Here is a 27,149-nt window from a genome sequence, read left to right as displayed (position 1 = left end):
GGGGGTTGTGTTTTAGCTGTGTTTGTCTGTGAGAAGTACGCCAGCCTGCCAAGAAGAATCGAGCTGGGCTCTGCCTGGTGGTGCCAAGCAATAGTACAAGAGGCAGTGGGTGGAAATTGATGCCCGGGAAGTTCCGCCTGGATGTGAGGATGAACTTCTTGCCTGTGCGGGTGACAGAGCGCTGAAATTAAAAATTGATTTTCCAGAGAGTCTCCCTCACTGGGGGCATTCCAGAACAAGGTACAGGTACTCAATCCTGTACACAAGGTACAGGTACACAAGGTACAGGTATTCCTACCCCTGTACCTTGTGCTCAAGGATGAGCAGATGACCCAACTGTGTTTCCTTCCAACCTGACCCATCCTGGAATTCTCTAAGGCTTTCCAACCATCTGCTTCCAGAGCCAGACCTGTGAACAGCAGCTTGGCCCGTCTAGCCATGGCCAGGGTACCAGATGCACTAATCCAGAGCGTCCCATGTGAAAGCCCTTCTGGAACCAGGGACCTCGAGGAGTCCCTGACACCCCAGTAAGGACAGGGCAGGGCTGTGTGACTCCCTCCATGGCACTGGAATCACCCTGGTGTTGTGGTGTTGTGCAGTTTCCACTGCTGGGAGAGGCTGGCTCAGGGTGAGGAGAGGAGGGAAGTAACACACACACCTGTTGCAACACTTCCCATCAAGTGCCTGTCGGTCCAGAGATTCTTCGCAGAGCAGGTTTTCACTTTGTTTACGGGTGGTTTCTGGGAAAACAGTTCTTCCGCATTCCTTTTTGATTTGTGACCCTTGGAAGTTCAGCATGGTTCCAGGTCTAACAGTGCTGTTCCCCGTGATTTTTAGTTGTGTACACTGTCATCAAAGTACCTAGGATTTATTGAGAGTGACAATATTTAGATACTGAAAAGGAGTTTTCCGTGAGAACAGGTTTCTGAGACCATGTTTTTGCTTCGTGGAGAGCAGCTTTGGCATGAGTTCTGACTTCTGTCAGACAGCAGAGAGCCCACACTGGTGCTTCCCTAGAGGCTGAAGTCCACAGAAATTCAGGTTCTGCTTGCTAAATTTACCATGCCTGGAGAGTGAGTGAGGCTCCTCTTGATCTGCACCAAGACTGGTAATCACAGTGCAGAGTGCTGTGTTTTCTTCACTTTCCTCCTCCTGTAGTCACTAATCATGTGTAAAACTCAGCCTGCCCATGCAGTATTTTTTTTTTTTTTCCAGCAATATTTAGCTGTGACTCATTGCACCTTGGAGATGTGTGGTGTATCAGCATTCAGGTACTCACAGAAGTATGCAATTTTTTTCCTTCTTTCGAGTGCCTGGGGCAGTCAGTGTGTGCTCAACAGCATTTTTGTAAATCCTGCAGCATTGCACAGAGCAGAGGTGGTTTCAGAGGAAAGATGTGTATGTGCTATGCTTGGTCTGACTGAATTTTTCTCTACAGTATAAGTAAAACTGAGCAAAACACGTATTAGAATAGTGCTTTTTACAGTATGGAGTCACTTGATGGTGTGTAAACAATAAAATTTTGGATATCTGAAGTTCAGCTGATGGCATGTTAGGACAATTTAGGATTAAGATCACACTAACAAATGCTGTTTTTCCCTGCTTTTGCTTTGATCGACTTTTAAACTGAAATTTTCCAAGTCAGAGGTCTCTGTGATGAGGAGGATGACATGCACTGTATTAGTCACTCATGATAACAGGGCCAGGAAAAATTCCAACTGCATTAGTGCAGAAAGGTGACTGGATTGGGATGAGCCCTTTGGCTGCTGAGGCTGGTTGTGTTAGAAGCCTTTGAGAAATAGCAGCAGTTAGTTAGGCTTTTTGTGGGTTTTAATATCCCCAAAGGTTCCAGCCAGGCTGAGGGGGGAGAACATCCCATAAGGCTGGACTTTTCCTGGAGGGATGCAGGAAAGGGGTTTTGGAGGCCAGGCTGAAGGACATGGGGCAGAGGTGGTTGTGGATGGGTGGGGGAAAACAGGCAGAAGAATCTCTGCTGGCTGAAGCTCCAGACCCCACCAGCAAAGCCCTCAGTTTCCAGCTTCCAGCAGCCCTTTGGGGAGGGCAGGTGTTTGTCAAGGCTGCTGTGGGATGTGGGATCTGGGATTGTGCCGGGGCTGAGCGCTCCGTGTCTCCGTGCAAGTGGCAGGGGGGTGATGGCAATGGAAGACTTAAACCTTTCAGCTCTTCTGATGACCCTCTGCTGGCACCAGCATGGGGGAATTCCTTTTTCCTTGTGCTGCTTTTGAAGAAGATCCAAGTCTTGGGATTTCATACAAAACCTTCTGAAGCTTTCCCACTCCCTCGGATGCACCGAGTTCAGCTCTCAGAAGTGAAGACAGTGGAACCCCAGATGGATGCTGTCCTGGGGTTACAAAACACTCAACCTCCTGAAATTCATCATTTTCTCGATGATTTTATGGTTATGTTGGAAATTGTGACATAGATGTTGAACTGAGGGTTCCAGTAAGATAAATGAGCCTCCATAGGAGTTGGAGACTGGAGCTGGGAAGTGGAGTGCATGAACTGATTTTAACAGGACAAACCAAAGTGTTTTGGACCATTCTTCAAAATTAACATCTAGGAATAGACTTTATAATATATCAGCTGTTTGCTGACACTCTGCCTGGACTTAGAGTGTGTTTGGAAAGTGCTTAATGATAAATTGTTTGGGCTCTTAAACATAGAGATCAATAATACATCGAGATATGAGTTTCTCTGGTGCCCAAAAGCAGGTCTTAGAGATCTGTCCTCAATTATCCATGACTTGAAAACTCTAAATTAGTTTGTATTTTCAGGGATCCCTTCACACCAGAAGGAGCTGTTTGCTTTAATTCCCGCCCCCCCAATCTATTATGGAAGAAAGGAGAATAAAGAAACACTGAGTATGGTTTTAGCATATTGCACAAAAAAAAAAAAAAAAAATCACTAAAAAGCATTGCAAGCTGTCTGGAGGGCAGCTCTGATCACGAGGAACCCCAAAGTGCTGTGTAAACTTGACCTGTTATTCAACCACCTGAGATCCACTTGGGCATCCACCAGCACAAGTGGCTCTTAGGGACACTTGGAGCAGCTCAAGCAAGAAGCTGAAACTTTGTTTAATTTTTTTTTTCATCCTGTTTTGTACTTCCTTCTCTGGGGAACTTCAGCCTCGATGGAGCCAAAATCTCTTATCTATAATTCTTCTCCTAAAATTTAAATCTCAAATTTTCTCGGGTATTGGATAATTGCTGTTGTTGCACCCTCAGCAAAGGAAAAAAGATTAATTTTGGGGATGGCTAGCTCAGCACTTGGATTGGGGATGGGCTCAGAGCTGACTGGCACAAAGCTCACGCCACCAAAACATGAAGGATTCTTTCTGAGTGTTTAGCTCCCTGTTCCAGCTCGCTATAGGATCAGCTGAATAGAGAGTGGAAAGGGAAGAATAAATGCATGAAAGAGGGCTGAGGAGCTGGACCAGCCTCTTTGCTTTGGCTCTTGGGTGGGCATGGTGCTGTCAGGTCGTCGTTATTTCCTGCCATGCTGGCTTTCTTCTCTGGGTTTAATCTTTTCCTCTCCCTACTGCTGGTTTAAAGGTGTTTCAAGCCACTTTTCCTCACTGGAGTTATTTTCCATCCCTTTCTCCTTTTGGTTCGCTCGCTTTCCTCTTTTAACTGCTGATGAGAGGTAGAAAAACAGAGGAGGAAAGTGAATGGAGGGAAGCTAAACTGGGAAGAAAGAACAAATTTCCATATTCTTTGTCCTGATTTGTTAAGGTTCGTGCTATATTTTCAGTCAAGGAGGTTAAGTTTTGTCTTCTGGGTTTAATGAAGACTCAGGAGTGTGTAAGGAAATGATGTTTTCATCTGCTCTTCAGAATCAGCTCTCAGCACAGAATCAAAGGCTGCTGTGCTCTTTAGAAGTGTTTTACTTCGAATGGAAAAGAAAATAAAGCTGCAGCACTTCCAAAAGTGCAGATGCATTCCTGAAAATCTTTCAGGGGGTTGTATGGCTTTGCTGCTTCAACTCTTGCTATGAGTTTGATATAAAATGACCTCCTAAATCTCTTAGGAGTCTTGCAAAGAGACTCATTCTGCCTGGCCCTGGAAACCACACAAACCCACCGAGCTCTGCAGGAATTCCTGCAGGAGCCAAAGCTGCTGGGATATGCACAGGAAAGAGAGAATAAATCTGAAATTGTGGTTTGTGACACTCCTCCATCCACTTCTTTTTTCCAATTAGGTAAATCAGCTTAACCTGACTCTGCAGAAGAAGGAAAGCTACTCACCTGCATCATTAATATTTTGATAAATATAACAGTGTCCTCCCAGAATTCCAGATGTTTTCAGTGTGAGCAGAGGCAGGGCTGAAAGGATCAGAGGTCCTGCTGAGAATGTGCTTACCCTGGTGTCACGTTCACCACATAACCCTTGCTCCTCTGGAACTGCAAGACTAAAAAATAAATAAAAAGCTTTTATACAGAGAGAGGGATATGGCTAGTCTTGTTCCAAAATAATTCCAAATATATTATTCTGGAATTACACACTTATATACTGGATAGAATTAAAATTATGTAAATTGTGCTGTTAAATGGCTGATTTTTTTCAGAGGAGCTTGTACTAAGTGAAGGAAACTTCACTTAGTAGAGCTTGGTAGAGCTGCCTTGATAGATTTCAGAATGACAGGCTCCACATCAACTTAATAACATGAAAACAAGGGTACAAATTAATCATCTCTGCTAATTGCAAGTCTGTTGTTTTTATACTGCCATCTAGGCCTCAGCCCCTGTTGGAGACCTGTTCTGTTTGGCACTGTGGAGGAGCCTGATAAAGGATATTCTGCTCCTTAAAAGCTTAATAAAGGATATTTTGCTGTTCATGTATGTAGAAAAGAGAGAGGCAAACACCTGCAGGAGAAGAGAAAGGTTTCCTTCACCTGTTGTAAATCAGGCTGTGGTTAGAACAGACCTTCCTCAGGAATGTGTTGGAACAGGGATTAATATGCCAAATTTTGGGCTTTAACTCTGTGCTGCCCCATGAGTGAACTCCACTGTTTTGTGGGGAAACACAGAGTTTCACCTATATTGCCATCCAGCTGGGCTGAACTATCATGATAGGAATACTGTCTACAAACGATCAGGTGGAAAGTATCTTCTAAATAATAGGTACATTTCAGCTCTATGTATATCTGTGAAGATCACAACTTTAATGTCAATATTCAAAATAGTTTGGTTGAACGTGTCTGTCTCAGTTTTTCTTTTAATAACCTGCATTTTTATTCATATTTGGAAGATCTGTTCATATTCCTTCCTGTGTGTGAAAGGAAAAGCACATGGAACAAGATAAAATTTTAGGATGTGCTGAGGCTATGTTGAGAGCTTTTTTAAATACTTGGGGTATTAAACATATAATACAGGGTATTAATGTTAAATACATAATACAGGTATATAACAGGGGTAGTAGTATTTTTTTATTAAATTTGTTGTAGTTAGCTTAGTATTATTGCATTTATCAAATGTTACTGTTTAGTAACATAGTAACATAAATGATATATCTGTTTAGATTTATCATTAATTAATTTGATTTTCTTTTTTTTTTAAACTCAGGTTATTCTGATCAATTCCATAAAAACCCCTCAACATGCCCGAAAATCCAGCAGCAGGTACGTGGTCTGAAAATGATTCTTTGAATCGTTTGAATGAGCCAAGAATCTCCATTCCTAACCTGGACTTGTTTGTGGTGCAGATAAGCAGCAGGTGCTGCAGATCCTGGATCGGCTGCAGGCAAAGCTGCAGGAGAAAAGGGATTCCCAACACCAGGAAAACCTGACTGTCCTAAGGAACACCCTCAGGAGCCCCTTGTTCAACCAGATCCTGACTCTGCAGCAATCCATCAAGCAGCTGAAGGAACAAGTGAGTGTAAAATTACTGCTGTTGGTGTGGTGCTAACTCTGGGCCAGTGGAGCTTGGGTCTGGATGTGTAGGCGTGTGTTAACGAGGGCGCTCTCGTTAATCAGCTCTAACGTGGTGTTAGTGAGTGTTGGGCCTTTTTTTTCCTTCTGTGGTGTCTGCAGAGGCACTGCTGAAAAGAGAAGTGGTTCTGCAACCAAGAGGTCATGGGGCAACGTGCTTTGAAAGGGATGCAGCACAGGCAGGGTTGTGTTGGAAAAGAACATCTGCAAAAGACATCAGCTCCGGTGTTTGGAGTCCTGAGCAGTGTTGGAACTGGGATCCTTTGTTTTTCACCAAAGCTAAGTGCTGTTTATCAGCTCACTGGCAGCATTTTTCCCTCCCTAAAAGACAGCATCACTTAGTTCCTTCTAATTTTTACAAGAATGCTTAACCTGCTTTGGCAAGTGAAGTGTAGAAAACCCAGCCTGAAGATTTGCCAAGCTCTGATGCAGCTGTACCCAAGCGAGTTTTAAAATGACTTGGCTTCAGCAGAGCTTGGAACTTCTGTGGTTTGGTTTATAAAGCCAAGTGACACTTGATTTTGTGGACATGGGCATGGACAGGTGCCACCCTGCAGCTGAGTTAAAATCATCAGCAAACTGAAAACCAAGGAGTGACCAGCAGGGTGGGTGTCAGGGGGACAAGGCTGTCCCTTGCCAGGTGTATTGCAGGTGTTCCTGCCTGGATGGCCTGGTGGTGGCTGTGCCATTCATTATCCCTCCTTCCCAAGCTCCCACAGGTGCTGCATCCCTTCCTTCCAAGGCTTGGATGCAAGTCTGCAGTCTATTAGAAAAATGTATGAAAATGCAAATGTATCTAAGAAGTGACTGTGACGTAGTGGGGTTTGTATTTGGAATGTTCAGAATTCTCGTATCTAGAAAATTTAGGCTTTCTTGAAATTCTGTTTTAAGCATGGGCAGCTTCTTTCAGGGTAGGATTTTCCAGTTCATTTTGTCACACTGTGAATATTTTTCATTTCTTCATTATCAGTGAGGACTAGAAGTGCAAGTTCCAGCAGAGATAACATGTTCAGTGATAGTTTGTACCCTAGGCTGTCTTTGGGGACGGGATAATACAAACCAGGCCTCAGGCTCCTGAATGACTCAAAATATCTGAATTTTTGTGCCAAAATTCTGTGTAGGTTTCCCTAAGAGTTGCAGCAGTGCTCTTCAGTGTTTGGTGCTTTAGCATGTGTTGTTTCTGGAATACCAGGGGGAAAAGAGGATAAGGGGCACGGGCAGGAGAGAAGCGTGAAAGAAACAGAGGAAAATAAGTGGAGTAGAAACACAGCTGAAACATTGAGGGAACTCCTGAAAATCAGTTTAATTTTTATATGGTAGTTTGGTTATAGATTATATATTAACGCTGCCTGCTTTATACAGGTGAGTATATTAGTGTGAATGGGCATATGTGAACACAGTTTTTTTGCTCCTTTTGCAGCCTGCACATAAAATGTTATTTGTGGAAAACCCTTCTTTTGTTTTCAGTAGCTTTTCCACACCTTTGTTCATTTTCAACAGCTCAATTACATGCCTCCGGACCGCTCAGTGGATTTTGATTTTACCAAGAGGGGGCTGTTGGTGTTTGCTGACAAATCAGTCACTGCTGGGACACCTCGCACTTCACCTGGACCCAGAGCATCAGCCTTCACTCCAAACCTGGCAGTTAATGAATTTAACATGATCATCCAGCAAATGGCAAAGGTAAGGCTCCAAGCTTTAGTGAACCAAACTTTTCTTCATTTTGGAGCATTTCACACTGCTTTTTTTGCTGTGTGTCTGGAAGCGTGGTGCCTCCTAACCAGGAGAGAGTAAAAGTGTTGAGAACTTTTCCCTCTGGAAGATAATGTCAGCAATAGGAAGTGGCTTGGTGGCTTGTTTTGTTTTTTTAGCTTCCATTGCCAATTTTCTGTTTTACTTTCTACCATACACACCAACGTAGTAAGGAAATTTCAGCTGCCAGAAAACATTTTTGATATTTGATGACACTTAATTGAAAATGGACCTTTTCAGCAGAAAGTTGTTTTGATGGAAGCACTTGTTTATCAAGTACATTTTAAATTGGAAATGTACCAACTTTATGAAAAGTGCAAAGCATTAAAAAAAAAACCTAGCATGCAATATTTTATTTAACTCTTTATTTAGTATGTCTTAACTTTGCTAGGCAGATACAGATGTACCAGATTCCCTAATAATTTGTACAGGTGCAGACATCCACCCGTGTGGGATTGGCATTTATACCATAAATGTATTGTTCTGTGTTATTTTGAACCATTAATTTAATTGCTTAGTCATGCCTTTCTATATTAAGTAACTGTTGCTAATTGACTACCTTAATGTAGCTGTAATATTTTGAGCATTACTCTTCTCATTAGTGTGTCATTAACTCATCAGAGATAAGATCTAGCAGCAAAGGCTGCACATTATTTGGAATAAAAGAGCTGTGATAGCAGTGCATTCTCCCAGTAATATTTCCCAATAAACAACCCCAGCAATTTTGTATTAGAACTGAAAAACAGGCAGTTGCAAAAGCAAACTTTTTTTAACATTAAGTGTGAAGCTGCAGGGAGGGGGAGGAAATTAACTTCTTTATTTAAAAGCTGCAGCCTTTTGAATGCACACCTAAAAATCAGCATTAAAAGCAAGGGGAGCCAAAAGACAAGTAATTTAGTTTAGCTATACAGCATTTCCAGAAATCCCAAATATATTGCTCTAGACAGCACTTCGTTCATAGTTTTCATCCAGTTTGGAATTCATCTCATAATGTGAATGAAGTGTGAAAGCAGCTCTTAAATTCCCTGAGGTTTCAGAACCTCAGAGTGCTTGCATATCCAATACCTTGCCATATTAAAAATAATAAATGGAGGAGCTTTTATAGAAATAACATATTCAGTATTTTGCCTTTGTTTATTCTTAGGAGGAGAATAATTCTCCCAGTGTTCATAAATTTTCAACTAGCTCATTCTGTTGTGTTGAAAATTAGTAAATCATTTTGTCTTCTGTTTTATTAGGGAAGACAAATAGAATCAATAACGATCGATAAACCTTCTGTTGGAGGGCTGGGATTTAGTGTGGTTGCCCTTAAAAATCCCAGCCTGGGAGAAGTTGGTATCTTTGTCAAGGAAGTCCAGCCAGGAAGCATAGCTGACAGGTGAGATCTTCATAATTGTGTTGGAAAATTGTATTTTCCATGAAGGGAAAAGTCATGACCTTCATGTTGAAAACTCAATCAGAATAACATGTTTGTCTGTGTTATCTGGTGGGGTATTTTGGTGGTGGTATCTTGAATTCAGCTGAAATTCATCATCATTGAATTCATCTTTTCAGCTGAAAGGGACTCATGTTTTGAGGATCAGGTTTTCAGATGGGTTTTAAATATCCGAGCCATTCATAAATGGAATTTCCAGAAATCATGAATCACTTTAGAGAATCTTGAGTCCTGATTAAAAAAACAAAAGAAAACTCAGAAAAGAATGCATAGAAAATAAAAATAAGATTCCATTTTAATTTTTATGCATTGTGTCTGTGAAAGATTTTTTTCCCACCCCCTTTTTCCTTTATTTATGTGCCTCTGACAATGCCCTGTTTATAGTTAGTTTTACTGTTTGTTTCCTGTGTAAATTTAGATCCACTCCTCCCAACAGATCCCTGCACAGATGTCATCATAGAATCGAAGCTTCAGGCAGTTTCTTCCTGTATTGTCTGTGGGTTTTCACCCAACAACAAAAGCCAGAGCAATCCTTTAAAAATAAAAATGCGATTGTGAAACCACAAGAGTTGGCATGAGACAAACGCAGTGCTTGGAATTATGTCTCAAGAAAAATGTGTCTAGATTTCAAGTCACTGGTGTCACTTTTTAAATAACACATGTCAGGAAGTGCCAACACAGGATGACAAAAAGAGTGGGGAGAGGTTGGAATGATAATGGCGATGGGCCCGCAGAGAACACACCAGAGAACACTTAAAGAAAAGCATATTAAGGCTCTTTCAAAGTGGAGACAGATGGACTGATCCGGATGTCAAAGGAGGGTGAATATCTCACTTTAGGATTTGATGACCTGCTGCTCACTTTCTTTGATGAGAGAATCTGAAATATGGTTAGTGCTCAAAGAAAGTGATTTCTGGGAAACATCTTAAACATGGCACGATAAAAAGGAAGTTTCAAATGCCTTAGTTAAGATGTGCACTTATATTGTTTCGGAGTTTATAAATTTCCCCAGCATGCTTCCCATTTTGCTTCTGAGACAAGATCTCCTGGAGACTTTTTTGGATTCCTACAGAGCTTTGAAGGCAGTGTCTGTCTATGTAACAGTTTGGTCTCGTGCTCGGAATGAATATTTAACAAAGGAGATGAGTGATGGTTTCTCTCTTGTCACAAATCTAAATTCATCACTGGGGTGAATTAACTGTGAAATTTGTATTATCTCAAGGTGGCAACTGAACTGCGTGTTGCTCCAAGAAAGTTTCACATCTGAAGCCTGATACTATAAATTTTAAGTAAAATATAAATATGCAGCACATCAGTCTTTAGAGTAAATAGTGATACAAAACAGCATCAAAGCCCGAGTTGTGGGTTCTTAGAGATGGCATCATGTAGTGCTAAACATAATGAAGAATAGTTCCTAGTTCATTGTGTAACTACAAATACACTTTTTTCTGCTTTGTAGTTGAATATCATCAAGAAAGTATAAGGGAATTGAAATTAAATTTTGCATAGAAGCAAAGTAAAGAAGTGAGCAAATTTCTGTGCCATGACAAAGCTGGAACAAAAAGTGGCTGGCCAGTTTGGAACAGTGTGGGTGGAATGTAGTGTGTAAGCTGGGGAAGGCACCCTAATAAGCAGGTTTTTAAAACACATAAACATTTAACCTCGCACGACTGCGTGTTTTGCCTGTTCACATTTCAGTTACAGGAGCCTGATGTGAAGTCACTGTGCTGCATTAAAAAATTGCTTTCAATGTTTTGTTAAGGGATCAAAGACTGAGGGAAAATGACCACATACTGGCCATTAATTGCACGCCATTGGATCAGAACATTTCCCATCAGCACGCCATTGCCCTCCTCCAGCAAGCCACAGGATCCCTGCATCTGGTGGTGGCTCGGGAGCCACTTCAAGGGAACAGCAGAACTGCCTCGTTAAGTGATGTAAATCCACCTGAGACTGTGAGTTGTTGTAATACTGTCAAAATCAAACTTTGAGCTGGGCTGGATTTTATTTTTTTTTTTTTCCCGTGGCTCTTAAGTGTATGTGTTAGCAAGTTTTCCATAGAGGGGTTTTTTTCCTTTAATCAGATTTTATATGTGATGACATTTCATTCAGACTCACCGTGCAGTAAGCACAGAGCTTCCATTGCAAAGCTGCGTGGAGTTGTTATAAAACAGATCCTGGGTTTTTATGGGATAGCAGAAGCTTTAGTAGATCCCCATATCCTTACCAGCAGGGTCTGTTCAGCACAGGCTGGATGAAGCATTTTATGAGAATACCCAGCTGAAACCTGCTTGTGCTCAGCAATTAAAGATGCTCTGATTACCTCTTAAAAGAGGGTAAACATAACCTGCCATGGGCACTGCTTGGAGCAGCCCAACCAATTTAAACTGGCACTGCTCACACCAAAAAGCCTTGTCTTCATTTTAAAAAGCAAACACAATTTATCTGTTAAAGAACCTCTCAATCCCTGTTTATTTATCAGCTTGTTTTTTTGTGTTTTCTTTTTTTTTTTTTTTCCATCTGCAAATTTCACTGATTGGGAAGCCTTTTGTTTTTGTGACAAAGGAGAGCTTGTCACTGGGACATGTAATAAACCAGGGCTGAACTTCCATCTGTGTTACACCCATATGGGCCAGGTGGCTTCCCTGAATTCAGACAAACTGCACACCTAAATCCAGGGATTGCAATATTGGAATCTGAATTTATTATGCTAGAGGATTTTGATGAAAATCGGGGTAAAAGCAGTGTTTTTTCCTTATTCTTAGCAATTATTTCCCTCACGATTATTACTGAGGTAGTGAAATTTGAAGGTTTTAGTGGATAATCAATATTGTTTATTGCACTGAAAATTTTAAAGAATTAAATTTTAACTGCTTTTTCATTGAAAGATCTGCACTGAACAGACTAACAAAATAAAATACAAATATATATCTCTGCAGGGGGTCTTTAAACTTCTTTTATGATATTTAACTGGCCTTGGCAAAGATTTTCAGTATGCTAATAAATTCTTTATTCGCAGAAGACTTAAATCTGCCTACTTTGCTCCATTTGGGCCTGTATGAGATATTAATCTGACAGAAACATTGGCTGGGTTTGGGTTGCTTAACAGCTTTGTTATTTTCAGATTGTCTTGTAGAACATAAGGTCATGGTAGAGTGTAGCTTGGAAATTTGCTTCCAATCCAGTATGGCAGAATATTGTGCTGTGCTATTAATTCAGTGCTGAATGGGGGAGTTCAGAGTGCGTAAGTGAAATAACAGAAATAAGAATTTGGGCAAGGCTGAGTGAAAACTGGGCCAGTGCAAGCTCCTTGCCTCTGTTTTCCCCTCTTGTTTGCAGTACTCTGGATTTATGAAAAACCAAAAGGATGCTTTTCATTTTGGCAGGAAAACCTTAAAATTGCTTTTTCTTAGTCAAGCTTTTTCCTAGTATCCTGTTACCCTGAAAGTGGAGGACAGCAATGTGTGTTTAAAAACAGATGAGAAATCCCACTGCGTGTTTGTGAGGAAATGGAGCTGAGTGAACAAAATCCCACAGTTCTCCAGCATGTGGGGTGGAGACAGAAAATTGCTCTGATTAATTCTCCTCGTTCCTGCTGCACATGGAAGCGAGAAACGTTAATGATGGTCCGAAATTAAAATCTCCTGTTTTTATTAATTGCAGATTCACTGGGGCCACATTGAAGACGTTGAGCTGATTAACGATGGCTCAGGATTAGGCTTTGGAATTGTAGGAGGAAAGTCGAGTGGAGTAGTTGTAAGAACAATTGTTCCTGGGGGATTAGCAGATCGGGTAATTTGTTATATTATGTCACTTCTTGTTTGATTGCAAAGTGTAATTAACCACTTTTGACAGTCTTAAAATAAACTAATATACTTAAACAAAAGGAAGCTGGTAGCATCAAAGTCTGAATGCCAGCACATGCTTTATAAATAAATAAAGGTTGAAGGTATGATTGAGGAAAAAGCCAGCACCTGACATAAATTAAGTTGTTCCTCAGACAAGATTTGGCTTTTGTAACATTGTTGAACATGCAAAAATTCTGAAAAGTTGCCTGATATTTGGTATTTTCGGCCTTTGGTCAGTCTGGGGCAGGACAAATAACTCTGTAGGATTTGGCACATTTTGCAACATCTATGGGGACTAACTCTTCAAGTGAACTGTCAGGCAAGAAAATCTGCCCTCCCAAAGGCACTGCAGTGCAGGATTCAGTTTAGAGATTGAAAATGTCCTATTTTCAGTGGGTTTCGGTGAACAGGGGTTTGATCCCTGCCTTGCAGCCTGACCAGTTCAAGGAGGCACTGAGGTTTGGTGCAAAGCCTTTTGAAGTTGCACAGGCAGAGTTTGCACCTCTGATTGTTTGTCTTTAGAGACTCGGTGCTGAGTGTTGCTGCATTTCAGGACTAGAACACTTGCAGTAACAAAACAGATTCAGATTTTCAAGTAAACTTGGTCACGATAAGTTAAAATATCTGAGGACCAGAGCCCCTGCAGACAAAAGAGAGAGGCAAAAGTACTTCCTCTAGTACAGAATGGAATAAAAGCTGAAAATTTGGAGAGCTTTACTGGAAAATGTTGGCTTTTTCTCAGCTGTCTCCCTCTGAACCTGTGTATAAATGAGTATATTTTAATTTTTGTCCAGCACCTGTTTTGCTGTAAGGAATAAAGTGTTTTGGCTACCAATGAAGCATGTAAGCTAAGAACTCACCACATCATTCTCAGCTGAATGAGACATCATTAAGAACATGTGAAATAATGAGGCATGTGCATGTTAAAATTGGATGAGTTTGAGTTGGTTCTGGGAATAACTCTGTGATTGCTGTATCAATCAGTGCACCAAAGGTAGTGGAGCTGTGCTGATCAATACCAGCTGAGAATTTGGTGCTAGAAATTCCTGCTTGTGATGGGAACGATGATGTAGGTCATGAATCATAATTATCAGGTAAAAAATGGATTGTGTGGAGTCTTGTTGCCTTCAGTGGATTTACTTGCTCGAGCTGGAGCTGCTCACATGAGAAAAAAAATTACCAGGCTAATATAGAAGTATGAGGGAAGAGCTCTGTAGAAAACTCCTAAATCAAAATGCTGTGCTTATATTCTAACTCCCACCTGATGAGGAGTATTCTGTGAAACAGAACACACAACAATCTGTAAGATTATAAAACATTGTTGCTGCCTGTTTTCTCCTAAATGAGCAAAACAGTGGGAAAACCAGCACGTAACCGTGCAAACCAGTCCTTGAGTTATTTCAAATGTTGCCATGGTGGTGCTTTTCTTCTGGCATTTTCTCACGATGGTTCTCATGGCCGTGAAGGTGCCCCTGCACAGTTTCAGCTTTGTGATGGAACAGATACTTTGCGGGTGGACTGGAAACACTTTTTGCCATTTTGTTTGCGTTTGAAGGACGGGAGGCTGCAGACAGGAGACCACATCCTGCAGATTGGAGGGACCAACGTGCAAGGGATGAGCAGTGAGCAGGTTGCCCAAGTGCTGAGGAACTGTGGGAATTCTGTCAGGATGATCGTGGCGAGGGACCCCAGGTTTGAATTCATGGAGGCTCCACCAGCTCCCGTGAGCTGGCCAGTCAGCACATTACCTTCCCTTCCAAATGGAAATGTGAGTATCTGCAGCTTCCTTGGGACATTTTTGAGTGTGTTTGTGGCTTGTGATCAGAAAAGAAGGAGAGAACAGAGAGTTCTTGGGCCCTAAAGTGCTTCTCCTCTCTTGAGTTTCCAGATATATGCTTGTGTTTAAGTGGTCATTATTACAGCCCTGCCTTCTATAATTTTTCCCTTTTTCCTGTATCTTATTAACACCTATAATCTTGGGATTGGAATGACCAGCTTTACAGAATTTATTTCAGAGTGGCTAATTTAATTACCAAGACCATAAACATTATCGATAAGTGGTACTTTTAGTTCTTCTTCTTAGCTCGTTGCATTTATTCTAATCAATCATTTGTAAGTGGATTTAAAACTGGACTGTGAATTTCCCTAGTCTGAAATCCAGAGAGCCACGGCCACACCAGAATTATTCAGCACAATCATCTTTTTATGAAACATAAGTGTAATGTTTTCATAGTCTACGCTACTGCCTGTGATAGGAAATATATCTAAAAATTTTGAAACTTGTTTTAGCAAATCTTATCATGGTCATATCAAAGTCTCTTGTTTTTGAAGTCATTCTTTTCAGTTTTGAGTAATTAAAATCAACAAATGCTACACTAAGTGTACAGTAGGTCTCGAAACATAAACAAAGCTGTGCTTGTGTACCATCTGCTACTACTGTGCTGCTTAGATTTAGGTGTAGAATCTGAGTAGCCTTTTCTTTCTTGTTTAGTTTCTTGAATATGAGTGAAGAGAGCTGGGGTTTTGTGGTTTTTTTTTTTTTGAAGCACTGTTTTTAAAGGTCAGAGTAGAAGTCACTTTGCTCCAAACTCACCCCTTTGCTCACCGGGCACAGTCACTGCAAAGGCAGCTTTGTGTTTTACAGCCCTGGGAGGATGCTGTGGCTGTGTCACTCCAGGATTTTGGGTCCTTCTCGAGTTCCTTTTCCCCCCAGGGTTCCCCAGGAGGGATCAGAGCAGCAGGAAATGCAGGGTCCCAGAGATGGGATCTACTGGGCTTGTCCAATATTTGGCAAGAGGCTTTCCAAGAGAATCAGCACTGTTATGAGGCCCTTCTTTCCTGACTGGATCATTTTTTTTTTTTTTGTAGTGGTCATAATTTTGTTTCTTTCACAAAATACTGTTTTTCTCTCTTCCTGTTGTCACTGATCAGCCCTGGGCACTGTAAATGCTGAAGCCTTCCTAAAATCCTTCTTGATGCCTTTTCAGTGTCCTCCGTGTTCCTGCTATGCAGTTTAGAGGGGGAAAAGTAATTTTCTGAACTAAACAGTGCCTTCATGTTTAGATCTGAAGAAATTCCTCTTCCTGGTGCCAGGAGAAATTTGCAAAGACAAGATTAGTTGTTAATCTGAATATATTTATAATTTAGTGATGATTTCAATGATCCCCGTTCAGTTTATGTCAGTTTTATAATGGAACTTATCCCTATAATCTAGTTTTTCTCTGGTTTATGAGTACTTTCACTAGCTGTGAGCTTTGGAGTGGAAAATATTTTCCTTTTCTCTTTTCTGCGAAACCAGCAGAAAGGCATTTTTAATGGGTGGTTAGTTATTTTCAGTTTCATATTAATATTTCATTTTCTCTGAATTTCCTGTGTTAGAGAATAACTGAAACTGCTTCTGTGTGTGGGCACAAGAAAACAATCTTATTATCTGTACAGTCCAAGATAGCAACAGCAGTGTGCAGCCTGCTTGTGCTGACTGTATTTAGGATTTTGCATTTTGATTTTTCTGGACTTCATGTCAGTTAATTTGCATTCTAGCAGGAGTGTCACTTAGAAATGTTTGTAGCACTGACTCTGAGGAGCTTTTTGGTTATGAAACCAGCCGGGCTCTCAAGGCCACAGCTCCATTCCAGGTGCTGCTCTGGGCTTGCTGACTGTAGATAAGTGACAGCATCCAAACTTATCTTCATCCCCATCAGCCTCTTCTGGAGGAAGGGAGTTGGAAGGCATTTAATGAGCTTAATGACTTTGCTGGTGGAGGGAGGTGTGTGTGATGAGGAGATAGTGCCCATCGATTCCCTTCCATTGAGAAGTGAAATAGGTATGGCTGCAGCTCGGGGCTGCTTTTCGTATGAGTCCTTCCAAAGCTGATGCTTGGCAAGCATTTGATTGAACTTCTCTTTTTTCACTCCCTTATGAAATGTTTTCCATTTTCCCAGTCCCTTTTTTTGCTGTTGGCAGTGACAGGATCCCTCTTGATTTCATCACTTTAACAGACCTTACTCTCATCATCTTCTTTTTGATCTCATTGCTCTGTATCTGATTACAGAAAGAAAACAAGTCTATGTATTTCAATTTATCCCTTGCAATCCCAGATTTATGTGCTTGATTGTTTTTCTCTTTTGGTCTCACCAGTGTCTTTACTGTTCCCTGTTTGAACTCTTGCCTTGCAGTTCTGATTTTTACTGCTCAGAGGTGAGTTGCACAGACATCCCAGGGCCAGCTTTATAGGGACTTTACAAATGAATTTACATTGCATTTAAACAAAAGGAAAAACAAAATCACTTCTCACTTCTGAAGGTCTGAATTAACCTGCAGTATTGTAATGGCATTGGGAAAGCATGAGTATTTTTTTTACACGTTGTCTTGTGCTTTATTTATAGGATAATTACAACTTTTTTGACACCTATGACGTTGAACTTATAAAAAAGAATGGGCAAAGCCTGGGAATAACAATTGTTGGATATGCTGGCACGTGCGATATGGGTGAGTTGTACAGGATTTAGGAAAACGTTGGTCAGGAGCCTCTCAAATACTTTTTATTCACCATGGGGAAAATAAATGGCGCCTACCTGTGCTAGGATATGGAGACATGAAATTCACTAGAATTACCGATCAGCATCTCATATTTAGTGGGAGTTTGTGGAAGGGAAGTGTTAGTGTTTCAGGGCTTTTAAATTTTATTTTCTTTGTTTTTATTTCCTTGTTCTCATTGGGAGCTAGAATTAATAATCAATCTGCAAACATGACAAAGGACAGCTTTTCTGATTTCCATGTTTCTCTTCTCTTTTCTTTTTTTTTTTTAAGAAAAATCCTTTTTCATTAAGATTTAAAGTACTAAATTCTTTAGCTGTAAGATGATTGAAGTCCTGATCAAAGTCCTTAAGCACATACTTTACTTTTAGCTTAGTTAGTCCTATTGAAATCAAACGCAGCATGGATTTAAGTGATTGTGGTTTAAAGCCTGGGTAAGCACAAGGATGAATCCATGGAGGAGGTGGCATTTTGTGAGCCATTTTAAGGGAAAAAAATTGAGGTCAGTGTACAGGTGGTTGTGTCAGTGCTGGGTTGTTTTTTTTTTTCCACCAGAGATCCTCAGTTTTATGTCAGGCTGTGGGAGTGGTAACGTGCAGATGGTGGTGGCTTACAGAATCATCACTTTATGGGCAGAAGGAAGTGTGTGAAAAAGGCTGGAATTAAAAATCTTAATAAATAAATAAGCAAATTAGCTTAATGCAGTGATATGTTTCTCTTCCACCCCCTCAACAGAACCTTCAGGGATTTTTGTGAAAAGTATAATACCTGGGAGTGCTGCTGACCACAACGGCCAAATTCATGTTCATGACAAAATTGTTGCTGTAAGTAAAATACTGTGCTTATATATTGCTGTGGAGCTAATACATTTGACATCTCTGTTAAAAGAACAACACAGTAAAGACTTTCTAAAATTAATTAAACCTCTCTGCCTTGCAGAAGAAATAATTTGGAGGTTCGTGTTTGTTTAGGTAGCCTTGTGACAGAAATGAGCTTTGGCTTGCTGTGGTTAAAGTATTATTTTATATTCAAAGAAATAGTAAATAGTAGTTAACTGTGAAAGAGGCAAGCATTTGGATTAAAGTGTTTCAGAGTGGAGAATCTTGGCTTTTGGCCTGCAGTAAAGATGAGCAGCATTAACTTCTACTTGAATTGAATGGGACTCGAGGATTGTTAAGATTCTGCAAGATGTGGCACATTGTTTATGTTCCTTAATGGCTCTGGAGTGTGGATACAATCAAAATGTTAATGGTCACAATTTAGGTTTAAAAGCCCAAGCTTTATGTTTAGAAAAATGGAAAAACCATTGAATAACAGTGAATTGAATAATGGCCAATTTTGCATTCACAGCACAAGCAGGAATTAATTCCACAGTCTTTTTGTTTTAAGAGATAATATTTATAGAGATATGGTTTTAAATTACTTTTAAAATGTGTGCCATGTCAGACCTTCCAAAGTCAGCTTCTCCTCTGTGAGAGCAAAAATTAATATAACCTTTTATCTGCAGGAAAGGCCCTCTTGATGCATGATCTGAAAGTGAGGTGAACAGAGCATTTGGGTGTAAATTAAAATATCTGATAATGTAAGAATTGGGCTGTTAAGGTGGATTGTAGAAACAGTTGTTTGTAGAGGCTTGTGTGGAGCACGTTGGAAATCCATGGGAAAGCCAGCAGTGATAATGAACTGAACAGTGTTCCAGGTTGGATACTCTGCTTGGAACCTTCATCCACAGTCCTTGTCAAGCTGGTTTTGCTAAGCAAAAAAGAAATTAAAGGAAAAATCTGTGCATACTTGTACGAGGTTAGTAAATTCTGTTTTGTGATTGTCCCCATGAAAACAGAAAGAAGAAATTACTGTTTTGTTTCCTTTTAAAACACATTTTGGAAATAAATTCTCATCAGTGAAATATAACAGATTTAATGAGATTGTTTTGCAAATATTGCTGTCTTGGGAGAGTAACCCTGTAATTCCTGCACTAAATAACGTGGCTGTTGCTTACAGCCTGTACTCCACAACATAGCCTAAGAATGCAGCACAATTACTGTTATTTGGTACAATTTTCTTGCTTTAGGTTGATGGAGTCAGCATACAGGATTTTACCAACCAAGAAGTGGTGGAGGCACTGCGAAACACGGGACAGACTGTGCGTCTCACCTTGCTTAGAAGGAAACCCTCCTTTGCTGTTTCCTCAGAAACACCTTCAGGAAGAGGTAATTCTTTTTTTGCTAGCAACTGATTTTATTTTTCGCTCAGTTTACAGTTATCTCATTTAACAGTTTAGGGCTGGATACCACATGATCCTCAGTTTTTTAAATGGTGCACTGTAGAAAATTAAGATGCTTAAAGGAGGAATGGAAAGAAACTAAAATGAGAGATTCAGGAAAATTCAATGCAAAACTCCTGTGTAGCCACTCCACCAAAAAAAAAAAAAGAAGGAATTAGTGAGGTGATGTTACTACTTCCTGTATTTTGCAGCATATGATTTGGGGTTTTTTAATCTGTTTTCACAGTGCAGCCATTTGTTCCAATCTTTGTGTCCCCTGGAGCTGTAGGGCCTGAAATTAGTGTGGCCACTAAGAATGAGGGAAAACAAGAGCAGAAGGGTAATTTTCACTATGAAAAGCAGCAGAGTCTGCATCAAGCAGCTAGATAGAATAGCTTGCAATGACTCTTCTGAGTCTGGTTATATACCATATTTAATCCATTTTCAACACTGATTGGTTGGCTTAAAACATCTTTAGCTTTTGCCCTGCAATGCTTTCTGAAGTAAAGATCTACCTCTTGGATCTAACCAACTCTTTCCACAGTCCACAGGTCTGCTGAGAGTGGGCTCTGTGATATCTCAGGGCCTGTAATTCTCTGGCTCCTCTTCCTTGCATAAAATTTGCCCTTTTCCAGTCAGTAGTGGTCCCCTTTGTTTAGGGAGGGATTCTGTAAGGTTACAGTCAGTGGAGGTGCAGCTCTTTTGGTACTCAGGAATGACTCTCATTAACTCTGGAGAGTTGAAAGCCTCCAGCTCAGTCATTCCTTTTTGTGGTCCTGGTGCTGCACTGATGACCTGAGGTGTGGAGTTTTCTCCTGGGAGAGACTTTATTTATCATCCTCCTGTGCTGCCAGGGCCTGCACCAGCCTGCTGGGTGAGCAGCACCAGGAGATGGAACTCCAGAGAATTCATATTTATTTCCTGACCAGTGTTACCTCAGTCACACCCATCTGCATATTTGGATTCAGTAATCTTTGAGATCTTTTCCTGCCTTAATCATTCTGTGATCTTCTTGTCCTCACTCACCTTAAGACTCCTGCAGAGTATTTTCATAATATTCTTCTGGTTTCCTGTAGCACATCTCTGAACATGCTGCAGTTTCCTCTCTGGGCACTGCAGTGGCTTCATTAGAGCTCATGTCTTGGGTGTAAAGACCCAATAGCTGGAGTTCAGAAAAGGCATTTTTTTAACCATTCAGGCACAGGGGCAGGTCACAAAGGCAGGGGCTGCTCTGCCTTTTAGCTGACTTTGGAACCAAGGCTGGAGGTCTTTCCAGAACCTTCAATTCCCCCACAGATTTCTGGGCTCCTCTACAGGAACTTCTGGGTGAATTTATACAGCTTGTGTTAAAGTCAGCATAAATTATCCTTATGCCTTGTAGTTTCTAAGACATGTAGATGTAATAGAGGATTCTAAATTACGGCTGTCAATGAATAGCAATTTTTCTGTGATTGTTGAAGATCTGTCAGTATTAAAGACAACCTGGAAACGAGAGAAATGTAGCAGTTCCTATATTCCATTCTGTTTAACTTTTCTGTCCAAGCCTTGTAACCAGACATCCTTTGTTGTGACTTTTGCATGTTCCCAGAAATAGGAAGCCAGAACAGAGGTACTTGAGTAGCTGAGAGTTGAGGTTCTCAGAGCATTGTTTTGCTATGACAGAGGCTGGAAAAGAGCAACACTTTGTCTGTCCTGTGTCACTTACCCTTTTTTTTTGGTTTGTTTTACTGTGGGACTTCTATGCATATTTTACTCCTGCAGAAATATGATGTATGAGATTTCACCTTGGAACAAAATTTAATGGCCAAGTTTAAATTCCAGAGATAGGTGCTTATTTTGGATGTGGTGATGGGCACTTCATTATAATGGTGCTAAAGTAAATACTGCTAATTTAAGGCTCTGACTAAACTCTGGAAATGCTTTTAGAAGTTTAATGTAAAACGTATGTTTTATAAAACGCGTATTACTTCCCTTTAAGCCCAAGTTGTGTGAAATTCTTATTAAATTGTGTTTCCTGGGGAGGTATTAAATAGTAATTCTGGCCAGGCAAAGCCATGCTTAAGCAGTCGTGGCACAAAGGCAGCAGGGTTGGGCTGCAACGTGCACGAGGCCTGAAACTCTGTGCTAGCAGAGTGCAGGCAATGAATTTAACAGCTGCAGCCTCTGCAAGCCTGCAGGCTGGGCAGAACTGCTCCATCCTGCCTTGCAGGAGTGCTCAGAACCCAGAGGGACAATGCTGGCAGTCAGGAGCTTAAGAGGGGTCTGGGGAAAAAGCCCCAGAAGTAGGGCAGGTAAAGGAAGAGCTTCAATGTAGTAATTTTGGGCTTGTGTAGTAATTTTGTGAGAGCAGGAGGAAGCTGCGAGGAAAAAAAGATCCCAGTTTTGAAGAAGCTGACAATTTTGACCAGAAAAGATGATTTTTACAATAGGTTTGTGGTTTCTTCTTTATGTTTGCTAATTAGAAATGAGAAACTGCCTGGAAGCGCAGGCAGAAGGACAGGCTAAATATGCTGAAAAGTTGTTGCTAATGAAAGCTGTCCCTGGAAGTGTTTTCATTTCTGAGGCCTTGCACATTATAGAAGACATGGTACATATGTTAGGACATGAGGAATTCAGCTGGATGAGAGACTAGAAAGAAATTTCCTATTAGCTGCCATGTGGAAAAAGCTGTTGGGGGAAAAAGGAACATTGTAAGTGAATTGAGTGATGCCACTGGAATTGAATATATTTAATCCAAATCCCTTCAGCCCACATTTCTACAGTTCTAAGGAAGTCACAAGCAGAGACTTCAAAGTGTATTTGAAAGAAAGAAAGGGGAAAACTTCAAATGGAGACGTGCATCAGCACCTGCTCTGAACAACTTGTAGATTTTGGTATTGTGTTTTGGAAGTGACAAAAAAATCTGTATCCAGCCAGCTGAACGCAGCTTACAGTTGCTGAACTGAACTTTGAGCTTGACCCTGAGATTCATTACTCCTGGTGAACCTTGAAATCTATATTTGGCTGCACAGTGGATTTCAGGTGCTTCGGTCCTGTGTGTTCACACTGTTGTAACTCTGTAATAGCAGAAAAAGACTCAGGAATTTCTGTCCCTCTGTTTTTCTGCAGATGTAAGGAGCAGAAGAATGCACTGGTGTTCTGGTTTTGATACAGTTCAGAAGTAAAGACAGTGATGAGCCTGTTCTTGATCATAAATCACACATTAGAAACGTTCATTTCCAAAGAAGTTAAAAAACCTTAACTAGCAGTTGAGAATTTTAGGAGAATTTGTCTTCCCATTATTTTTTAAGGAGATAATTTATTACAGAGACAACTGTGGGCTGCATTTACAAACCCAAGTTTTTAATCGTGGTGGGGTTCATTTTGGGAGCAGAAAATAGTTACCAGGATTGCTGGAATTCTCGGATATCTGTGTCTGCTTGAGCCTGTAGGTTGAAAATCTTCTGGATATTTCCAAGTGACACCTCAGTTGTTGGGTTCTGAGCAGTGTGGTTTCTCAGTGCAAATCAGACAGAATTTGCCTGCCTGGCATAGCTGAAAGTGAGCTGGAGAGAACAGGGGTGGGCTGTGTTGTCATAGAAGTAAACTTCAATCTCTGTTTTTATTGAGTGGAAAACTTCAAAGTTGCAAAAGTGTGTAATGAGGGTTGCATTGCAGAGCTTTATCTTTGCAGCCTGCAAAGGTGCTGAGAGCAGAGGCAGCTTGATGATGCCATTTGTGCAGTGTTTTGCTCTTGGTGGGCTCTGAGCTCCACAATTCCCCCCTCGAGGTATTTTACTCCCTGGTTGTGTGCAGAACCTGAACTTGTGCTTTACATTCCGAATTTCAGGGCGACACAGCGGCAACGCCGAGTGGTCTGTGCCTTGTCTAGACATCTGACAAACTACTGCAGCCATTCAAAAAAAAAACCCAAAAAAACCCATTTTTTGGTAATTCAGCCCCCAGATGCTGCTGCTGTCGCTGCTGGATGGAATTTGCTGTAGAGCTTGATTCTTACCAGTTACACATTGCTCCAGCTTGGAACTTTATATGTGAGCTGAGCTTCTGGCTGAGGTCAAACACAGGGCAGCCAGTCATTTTCTGCTGTCTAGCTCTGTCAAATTGTCTTACAGGACTGTAACCAACTGCCTTGGTTGCATAAGTAAGAAAGCTGAAAAGATATAAATGTCAAGATAGCCAAGTTCCCACGGAAGACTGGTTTAGAACTGGAGCTTATATTAAAGCTCATGTTACTTACTGGCCTAATTAAAGTAGACAAGGCTTTATACCTGCCAAATGTATAAATAAAGTCTGTGCCTGCATTGTGCTGACACAGCCCCTTGATAACAGCAATGTCTTGTCAGGTGTTTTCCTTCTTAAGGGGGCTCATTTGGGTGGGAGATGATCTTTCCCTGCAGTGGGAAGCATTTTTACGGCAGCAAATGATGAAGTTGTGTGAAATTTGTTTTGCAGCCTGAAAGAATGATTTATTTACAGTACTGCATGGTACAGAACTCACATCTCATCACCAAGTATCACCTCTTCTGCCTCTCAGCTGAATAAATCACACTTTTACAGGAGCTGACATTTTTCATTGTTTTCCTAAGAAAGACATTTTTGATTTGCGCTGTTTGATAGACTCAGCTTAATGTGCTTCCCTTTTGGGGATTATTCCCTCTAATCTTTTATTTACACTGAATTTTTATTGGAGTATTTAGAAGTAAATGTACTTCTGAATGTACAATATGCTTGAAAATGTGATATTCGCTTTCATACTTAGGAAGAGTCCCACTCCCTCCAGCACATGATCTGAAATCCAAGTGGGAAAACCTGCTGGGACCAGAATACGAAGTTATGGTATGTTTTATTTCAGTAGACTACTTTCATGAATGTTATTTCTTTAAATTACAGATCTGTGAGCTTAGCATCACAGGCTGTTTATAGAACAGTTCAGTGTTTGGAACAGATCAGTAACATCAGATTTTCTTTCCTGTAACATCAGGGCTGAAATGTATATTATAATGAGTTGGGGATTTGCCCTTTTATTTTATTCTGTTTATATAGATACTATTGTTATACAAATAGGAGACTGGAACAGTGATTTAAGGAAATCAGCTGTCCTGTTAAATCTGCATCACAGCAGCCACTTAAAATATATGGCATTTTTATTATTTCATTCATGATCTATTTGTTTTGCTGGGCACTGAATTAAAAAAGGGCTCAGGATAGAGCTTCCGTTTTCAGAAGGATCTTACCATTTTATCTGAAGAATGAAAGAATGATTTTCAAATATGCTGGGAAAATACAAAGTAATTCTCAACGGTGTAACTTCGTGGTGCCAGTGTCTAGTAGATATTTCTTCACTTCATATTAAATAATTGCCTAGCAAAAGATTATTTTGATGAATTGTCACAAGGAATTGATGGAAATTGTAATTCACTTGTGCTTTTCAGTGCTGGGTGAGCCAGCAAGTACAGATAAAAGACTCAGGAGAGCGTTCTTTCCGAAGCCTGAAAAAATTCTCACCACCACCACCAAGAAAATGCCCTGTTTGTCTTTGCAATGCTTGTCCAGTTGATTTAGAGACACTTATTTTTACTACTTGGAGTAGCCATCGTTCCAGTCACTCGCTGGGAGATTTAAAGTAGCTTTAAGAATTGCCTTGAGAAACTCGCTTCCCCTCTTTCCATTAGCACTCCTTTAAGATCTGAAGCTCGTGTGAGATTACGTACGTGATGCAATAAATCTGTTTGGCTGCCCACTTCAGTTGCTTGGTATTCCCACCCTTACATTTCCAGGGGCTGATATTCCTCCCTGAGCACTATCACACTTCCCACAGAGGATGAAATCCTGCTTAGTTGGTGAATCCAACCCTTCCAAATCCTCCTTCAGCCGCCGGTGAAATGTCAGCAGTGAGAATGTGAACCATGGGGCCTCTTGAATAACAGAAGGGAGCTCTCCTGGCATCCCATTTTGACAGTGATTTTTTGGTTCTGGTTGCCTGTGCCTCCCTCCTGTGTTGAGCAGCAATGTCCAGTTGGAGTGACACCCCAGTCCCTGTGTCACACCATCCTGGCTCAGCCCCCAGAACCCACCCCGAAGGTGCCTGCAGGGTTCTCTCAGGAGAATTTATCTTGAGAGGAAATGCTGTTTAAAGACAGGGTTTGGTGGCCCTGGTGGCTTCTGTGCTGCTGCTCCTTTTTGGTGCCAGTGGAAGCAGCTGAGATCCTGAGGAGTGACTGTGTGGTGTCAGACTGAGGTGCTGCCGCTCCTAAGTCCATTTAGTTACATGCATGGACATGAAATGGGTTCTGTCTGTCAGGAAAAACATCATGAGTACTGCAAAACAACATGCTGTTTAAAAATAATCCAGAAGAAAAGTCTATTCTTTATTTAACTAGAAGTTTTCAAATAAAAGTTACCTGATTTTTTTTCAAGGCTCTGTTTTTTTCAGATCTACCAAGTGCAGTTTTCCTTTAAACATTCAACTTCAGTGTTCCAGATTCCAACCCTGGGCCCTAGATTGAAACTAAATGATCTTTAAGAGCTCTTCCAACCCAAACCATTCTATGATTTTGTCTTAATTACATTTAAAATTGAAGTAAATAACCTTCTAACACTGCAAACAAATCTGTTACATTAAGAAGGGACAATTCAAGAAAACTGGTGGTGAGCATAGTCCTTTTATTAATCTTAAAAAAAGACACAGAAAGGATTTCCTGTCCCTGGTTTAAATAACCCACTTTCCATTCCCATTTGGTAATTAAAGTTATGTATTTTGAGCCAGAAGTTGGTGGGTTAGTCTGGATGGGAGATGGCTGCACTATAGCCCGAGGTAACAACTTAAGCTGTCATACTCTCAAATTCTGACTGGCAAGTCCGTGTGGGTATTTGTGTCAAACATAATGGCATTTTGTGCTTACACAGGATTACTGAACTTGACTAAAATTGGCATTTGGGCGCCAGGAATAGGATAATATTGGAGTCTGCTAATAGTGCATAATCGCCACATTCCTACTTTTAAATGTTCTGTGCCTGAAAGATTTTTCTAACATTTGTTTAAAATTATTTTGCATCAATGTGACATTGTTTAAGTATGGTGTATTTTGCTCATGAGTTGTTCGGGGTTTTTTTGCCAGAATGTCATCGTTCTGGTAAAGTCTTTATTGTCCCACTGTTGAAAAATGTTCTGATGTGCAATTTTTAGGTTGTGAATGTGGATATGCCCTTTAAAGACGATTCAGAGCTCCAGAAGTACTCGAAGGTAAGGCTTACATGGTGGTTTCCTTCCTGGTGTATGTTGGCACAGTAATCCTGGGAGGGCAAGACACAATTCCAGATGTGTTTCAGGAATTTAGTGGTTTTGTGGCTCTGTATTTTCCAAAAAAAA

At 40.8% G+C, this 27,149-nt stretch overlaps 1 protein-coding gene across 5 annotated transcripts in view; it reads left to right on the top strand.

Moving 5' to 3' along the window:
• PATJ (PATJ crumbs cell polarity complex component) overlaps window positions 1-27,149 on the top strand; it is a 140,033-nt gene that overhangs the window by 444 nt on the left and 112,440 nt on the right. For all 5 annotated transcript variants that reach the window (XM_030278562.4, XM_030278561.4, XM_030278560.4 and 2 more), the window contains exons 2-13: window positions 5,582-5,637; window positions 5,721-5,887; window positions 7,447-7,629; window positions 8,937-9,076; window positions 10,896-11,088; window positions 12,797-12,925; window positions 14,537-14,749; window positions 17,367-17,469; window positions 18,253-18,341; window positions 19,589-19,727; window positions 24,540-24,616; window positions 26,967-27,023. In XM_030278562.4, coding sequence (XP_030134422.4) covers window positions 5,616-5,637; window positions 5,721-5,887; window positions 7,447-7,629; window positions 8,937-9,076; window positions 10,896-11,088; window positions 12,797-12,925; window positions 14,537-14,749; window positions 17,367-17,469; window positions 18,253-18,341; window positions 19,589-19,727; window positions 24,540-24,616; window positions 26,967-27,023 — 1,512 coding nt within the window. In that variant the 5' untranslated portion in view covers window positions 5,582-5,615. The remainder of the gene's footprint in view (window positions 1-5,581; window positions 5,638-5,720; window positions 5,888-7,446; window positions 7,630-8,936; window positions 9,077-10,895; window positions 11,089-12,796; window positions 12,926-14,536; window positions 14,750-17,366; window positions 17,470-18,252; window positions 18,342-19,588; window positions 19,728-24,539; window positions 24,617-26,966; window positions 27,024-27,149) is intronic.

The sequence above is a fragment of the Taeniopygia guttata genome, chromosome 8, assembly GCF_048771995.1.
Source record: "Taeniopygia guttata chromosome 8, bTaeGut7.mat, whole genome shotgun sequence".
In the NCBI taxonomy this organism is placed as follows: domain Eukaryota; kingdom Metazoa; phylum Chordata; class Aves; order Passeriformes; family Estrildidae; genus Taeniopygia; species Taeniopygia guttata.
Note: the sequence above shows the minus strand (reverse complement) of the source record. Positions and strands in the feature narration are given on the sequence as shown.